Source organism: Schistosoma haematobium, chromosome 3 (genome assembly GCF_000699445.3).
Source record: "Schistosoma haematobium chromosome 3, whole genome shotgun sequence".
Classification (NCBI taxonomy): Eukaryota; Metazoa; Platyhelminthes; class Trematoda; order Strigeidida; family Schistosomatidae; genus Schistosoma; species Schistosoma haematobium.
Window position 1 is genome coordinate 5,945,927 of NC_067198.1, and position 6,359 is coordinate 5,952,285.

Below are 6,359 nucleotides of genomic sequence, written 5' to 3' on the forward strand. Positions count from 1 at the left end.
CATAATAATCGATGTACATTTATTTATTTATTGAACACAAACAGTGGTACAAGGAGGCACCAAATATATATGCGCCACACCACCATTTGATTTGTGTGGGAGGTGGAATACTGCCCGAGTGCCCAACCCGAAGCAGAGGCCACGCTCCTACCAGTTATATGGTTTTCAGTTAAATTCTATTGCATTCGACGATACCAGCCGGCGACAAACGTCGAAGTAGACGGTAGTTGTGCATACTTAACATATATCCCAAATGTCTTGGTCGATGAATATTTACTAACTCACCAAACGACTTTCCACCTTTACCTAGTACCCTACGTTTAACATCGGCATTACTGATTTTTTCGTTCAATTATATGTGACAAGTGTTTCAAGGATACCAGAAAACTAGGTATCTTTCGTCGAATTTCTAGACCATAAAGCCAAACCTAATTGTCGAGCCAGTTACTGATTGATATGCTATGCACAAGACTGTATTTTCTATTTGATATAATCGCATGAAGACCAAAATAATTTGTATTAGATACAATACAAATAACTTGGAGACTAAATATGATTGAGCACTGTGATAAAACCACTAGTTTCTGGTAGATACGCTGTCTAGAAAACACACTCCAGCAACGCAATAAACTTAAAATTATTCCATTTATATATTGTCTTTTTACTTTTTAAACTAATTAAACTTCATGATAAGAGTTCGCTACCATTACAACAACTAAAAACATCATTGGTGAAGAACGAATGAGCATAATCACTAAAGCTATTAAATATATAACAGTGGTTATCTCATTTTAAATAAAATACGATTTCATAACACCAATTAAAAATATCCCCATGAACGAAAGTGATAAGAAAAATTAAAAACCAAGGCACAAAAACTCTCTTTTTCTACTGGGTTAGGTATAATTATTTAAGAAGATTCATTTTGAATCATCATACTTAAACTAGATTGTACAGTACCAAGATGAGATCGCCATTGTACCAATGTATCATGTAAGTTAACCCATTGAGGTCGACCAAATGTACGTGGAAACGCTCCGGTGATTAGGATTTTCTTTTGAACTTGATCTAATTTACATGCAACAGCTCTCTGGCGCACAGCTAAAATGAACGTAAAGTGTTATTACCAAAAAAGTTCGCAAAAAATTAGATCATCAGGAATGTTGAGTTAAGATATATTGGGTTTAACTCAAATGTAATATATGATAGTTGGCGAAAGAATTTCGGTACGCGATTACAATGGAATTCCTAAATATACTATAAACATGTCAATGGCAGAATTATATTCAAGTTGTATAGACTGCAGTCATCAACAAGGTCATCTTGATCGCTGTAAGAGGTGTGGGTGGTCGTTACTCCCTGGTTATTCACACAGTAAAATACATATTCGTGAGATACGTGAAAATGAAACTGGATTAGCAGTGGTTTTGATGATCTGAGACCATAGTTACAGACTTCAATGGAAAAATCCTTTAGATCAGTCACATAAGCCCTTTTGGTGCTCAGTTTTAGATATGTTAGCTCCGTACTCCTAAAGCCTTACTGCCAGTGCCGGGAGTCCAGAGGGCGAGATGTGTGCTATTTTCGCAACCAACCTTATTTAGTTACCTCCATCAGTTGCCAGAAAGCAATATTAGCGGAACTTCTGGTTATCTGAAGGAGTTACCTTACTACTGCGATCAATGATATGAAAATATGCGCAGTTATGAATGATATTTTAAAAATATAGAACAATTTTTCACCATTATGTTCAAGAGAATAACGAGTAGGTATATTCAACAAATGTTACATGAGATGCAAAACGGGAAACCTCTACAGTGTCGACTGAACTGACTCCTATTAAAAGTGTAGTTGCCCTAAACTTGAAAAAAGCACTAGAAAACTAAAATATTTGATAATAATATCAAAGTTGGTTCCAAGATTTGTTGGTTTCACCAACCGTAGTTGGTTGAAGAGCTGATGAGATTTTGGAACACATAAAAATGAAACCGGAATTTCGTCAATATACATTTAAATAGCAAACGAAATATTTATTTGTCTACAAAGATAGAAGGCAAATAACACAAAATATCACTCGATATTGCTTAAAGCACTTGAAAGGTCGCTACTGAACATTAAAGACATGTGTTATTCATAAGTTTTCAATTACAGATACCCTCGAAACACTAGTATGACGTGATGAAACAACATGGCAAGTAACCCTGATATAGGACGTAAACTACTACGTACAAACAGTAAATTAGTTCGTATGATAGTAGCAGTTGAGATATGTGATACTTAGGTCTAAGCAGCATCTGTCTTATTCTGTTAAGCTGGATAGTATAGAATATAGTTAGCAAATGGTTACAAGCGGTGAAACATAACATAGAGACACCCTATGAAATTTTTGACTGTTAGTCTTAGATTTGTGGTTTGGTGATTCTCATAAAATAAACCGAATCTATGATTAAAGATCAGATGATACGACATTTGCACAGGTGAATTCATCCCACATATTTCTCTAAGTTCTTAACTTTATGATAAACGATATCTTACACTGTTTGATTTTATTTCATTTACTTTGATTCCTAAAATAATTTGGTCAGTCTTCCTGCTGCAAATATTAGTGTTTTCAGTGATTTTCTAATTCTCCTAGTGATTTCATTTTTCTTACAGCCGTGACGTCAGTTGGTGAGCTATAATCAACGTAGAACCTGGAGCAAATGTAAGTTAGCCCAAGTTGCCATACCAAAATTGCATAAAAATACAAAATTAACAGAGGAAATGGTGAATATGTCATGGTTAAAAATACCAAACATTCAGAATATGTTTCGTTATGACACGCTAAGGACTTGAACAAGCAAGGAGCTTGAAGTTAATGTCAGGGCAAAAAACCTATGCTAGAAAACAGAGATGACATATCTGACCTCAAGCAGAAACAAACCAATATACAAGTCGCTCGATATATATTTGCCTTAATCCGCTCACTTTTTTAATAAACATTTGCCTGCTTCCGTTTTACCTTTAAATAAGCTTTCCAACAACTTTACACTGGTAAGATCAATGGATGCTCATTACTAAACATCTGCAATCATAACTGATGAGGATTTTAAGTCTAGTTCCTAGAGCGCTAAAGTGATGTTTTAAAACATGTGTGGTCGTATACCTGTAATTTTTGACTAGGTGGACCAGAGTAAACATTATCTCATTAGGTGTTCTAGGGGAGCAAGTCGACAAAAACGTCACTCACCATATTAGTGCTACGACATTTCATCTATTCCCAAACCATTAATCCAGATCAAGCATAATAAAAACAGCCTCTCGTTCCAAGAAACCAAGTATATTTTAGTTTCTAGCTTAATAAGGCCATCGTTAAGATTTATTGAGGCACTACATTGATGAGACAATCTCTGAGATATGAATTCGTTTTCGGTGTATATCAAAATGAAAGAAAGGACAGATGATGGGATAATATTGAGATAACTTACTCCCGGATTCCAACCTTGTGGTATAATTTCTATAACTCTTAAAGCGCTATGATCTTGAAAGTAATTTTTGAACAAATTGTCACGTGATAACAAGATAAAGTTGAGTTAGTTAACAAGTAGTCACGGTCCAAATCTACATAAAGTTTACCATTATAGTCAAATGGCATAAGGAATTCCTAAATACTATGCCTGGGTTATACTATCATGTGGAACTAAAGCTTTTCCAGTTAAGCCCTTGAAATCTTACTTTAGATGACATTAAGCTTGAAGTAAGCTACAGACAGCGTGAAATAAACTTACACACCGGACACACCTGAGATGAAATATTCGCAAGGACAGATAACTACCAAACCACATCTAAAATTTTACCTTCTATTATAAATGGCTCCAGCTCTTCAATCTTGAGATTCAACTGAGCAGCTGCATCTTGATAACTAAGTTCATTCACATTCTCAGACAACTGCATTAACGTCAGAAGTCGGAGTTTGTGAATACAAGCTTCTTCAGATAGATTATTCTGACTTAAAAAGTTTGGATGTTTAGTTAGGAAGTTTCTGAATGTATTCAGATCTCCAGAGACAAATATCTTGAAGAACTGAAAAGGTTATAGTCGAATTACAACTCACATCATGAACAGGTTCACCTTCCAGATATTGAACTGGTTTAAGAGCGTACAATTGATCATGAGATAATAAAGATGGATCTTGCAACACAGATATGATGCATCTAAGAAAGAATGTATGGTATGAAATATACTACTTTATTGCATTTTGCCGGGCATTCATAGCAGTTAGTTCATTGTAGGTTGAGAGGAGATATATCATGGCTTCAATAGCTTTTCGACTTTCACCCAGTGAAGTATGTGCATCATACAGCTTCTGCCATACTTTCTGGCATTCCTCAACTGTGCAATCACATTCACTTAGCCAATAAGCAACCTAAAAACTATGAAATATGAAAAGCTAAGCCAACTTTTTTTGGTGCAGTTATCACTTCATTTAGAACGCCCATTTTTTCGGCACATTCAATTAGAGTAAGATATATTTCATAACGGGGATGACTTTTGGGATTAAGTCCACAAAACAGAAGGTTCAGTCTAAATATAAGATCAAAAAGCATCAATCCCACGGGAAAAGTTTGCTCCTATGTCTTCGTGTGTTATCACCAGAAAAATCACGTAACTTTTCGCAAAAAAGATGAACGGCATCAATTAATTTATCAGGTGGAAGTTGGATAAAAATAGAGGCAACACTTGCTAAAACATCATTGACATCTGATTTTTCAAATTATCAAAATATATTTTACCAGCTTCAGCAATAGATTCGTCTTTCCAACAGATGTCGATGTGTTTAAGGCATTTAATCAGCTCGTCTGGCCAGTTAGCATCTGTACACTCAGAGTTATCAAGCACTTTGGCCCCATAACTCTTAAGAAATCTTTTTAGCTCAGTAACCTATTTTAATTAACTTCATGCCGGAATATTACTTGTTTCGCATCAGTGCCATCGATAAAAACAGCTACGCTCATAGCGCGTGAGTTAAGTAACAACAGTGTTAAATTAGGCTCTCTATTGTACAATGAAGGTTGTCACAAATTTTCAAGGGTAACAAAAGTTGTTCTGATTTACACTCCCTCTTGAATAAGTAGTCTTAAGTTTAATTCGGATTTTTTATATAAAAGCTGAGATCATCTCTGTTGATAGGAATTTAAAACTACTGACCAATCAATAAAATAAATCTACCTTGGACTATCCACTGCAAAAGTTAGTTCATATGAAAGAGTGTAAAATAACCTTCTGAAAAGAGCGTCTTACCCATGTAAAAGTGTTACTGATCATGTTGGTTTTTACGGCATCATTTAGATTAATTCAGTCTGGTTTATTGTCCATGCCACATCTGAACCTACGTGAAAAGCTTCTCCTGTTCCAGATGGATTGCGACCTCACGTTCATCTACCTCTAAGTCTCAAAGTGTATGCTATCACGTCATTTTCCGCTGTCTTCACACTTATGCATCTCCCTGGTTCTCCACTTTTTAAGACGGGATGAAAAGTCAAAACTACTCATTATGATTTTAACTCAACAGTAATTCCGTGTAATTCAAATTGATGGTCACTCAGTATAGTATTCGGTTCGTTTTCCCCGATGAGACTTTTTTCTGTACAACATACAATATTCTTGTATAAATTATTTTTCATATGTTGTGGAGATAGGCATGATAAACTTATTTTGTAAATAGTTCTTGATATTGTTTGCATTTATTTTGTTGACTTTTATAGTCTGTACTGAACTCTAAATCATTCACTATCTACATTTTTAGACTTCAGCCACATTTACATTATATTCTACATTTGGATATATTGCTGGAAAAATAACAATGCCATTGGAATTATTAATTATCTATAATTGTAGATTCTGGTACCAAATACAACCCGAATACGCCCAACTTTGCTGATCTAAGTAACGTCTCTAAATTTTTAATTGTGTTGATAACTTATAACTGATATATCATGACGTAACAGTTTATACGTAATAACATTATTACTATTTTTGAGTTGATATATTTTTTGGTCCACCACAATACCTGATTTATTCTGATTATTAATCAAAAGTGGGTCTACAAACTAATATACAAATGAGTATATTTCTGACTAGATGGGTCATGACTGCTCGTGCTTCCGGCTACTTGCAGAGTGTATTTCCTCGTTTCGAACTTGAGCGGGGCTGGGACGCATCAGAATAGCTAGCTTATTGGTCTTTGGTCACAGAGTCATGTTCCGTTCGCAGACTAGGTGGACTCCTAATCGCTTCAAACATAGTACTACTTGAAATACGTTCCAATTTGATACAAGCAACGTATGACTCTGTCATACCAAGGCACTTTCCGTAAATAA

At 35.1% G+C, this 6,359-nt stretch overlaps 1 protein-coding gene across 1 annotated transcript; it reads right to left on the reverse strand.

Moving 5' to 3' along the window:
* Nucleotides 1-790: 790 nt before the first annotated feature.
* On the reverse strand, nt 791-5,036 carry EIF3M (Eukaryotic translation initiation factor 3 subunit M). Its single transcript, XM_051212863.1, has 7 exons — nt 4,953-5,036; nt 4,773-4,920; nt 4,596-4,740; nt 4,227-4,563; nt 4,094-4,193; nt 3,837-4,062; nt 791-1,101 (listed from the first exon to the last, which is right to left on the reverse strand). The coding sequence occupies exons 4-7, from the start codon at nt 4,289-4,291 to the stop codon at nt 911-913; spliced, it is 582 nt and encodes a 193-aa protein (XP_051068785.1). The 5' UTR covers nt 4,292-4,563; nt 4,596-4,740; nt 4,773-4,920; nt 4,953-5,036; the 3' UTR covers nt 791-910.
* Nucleotides 5,037-6,359: the final 1,323 nt, after the last annotated feature.

Coding starts and splice junctions, on each gene's coding strand:
- EIF3M (XM_051212863.1), bottom strand. CDS start 4,291: ATGATATATCTCCTCTCAACCTACAATGAACTAACTGCTATGAATGCC. Junction 4,063..4,093: donor AAGGTGAACCTGTTCATGAT/GTGAGTTGTAAT, acceptor TAACCTTTTCAG/TTCTTCAAGATATTTGTCTC. Junction 1,102..3,836: donor GGAGCCATTTATAATAGAAG/GTAAAATTTTAG, acceptor CGTTCATTTTAG/CTGTGCGCCAGAGAGCTGTT.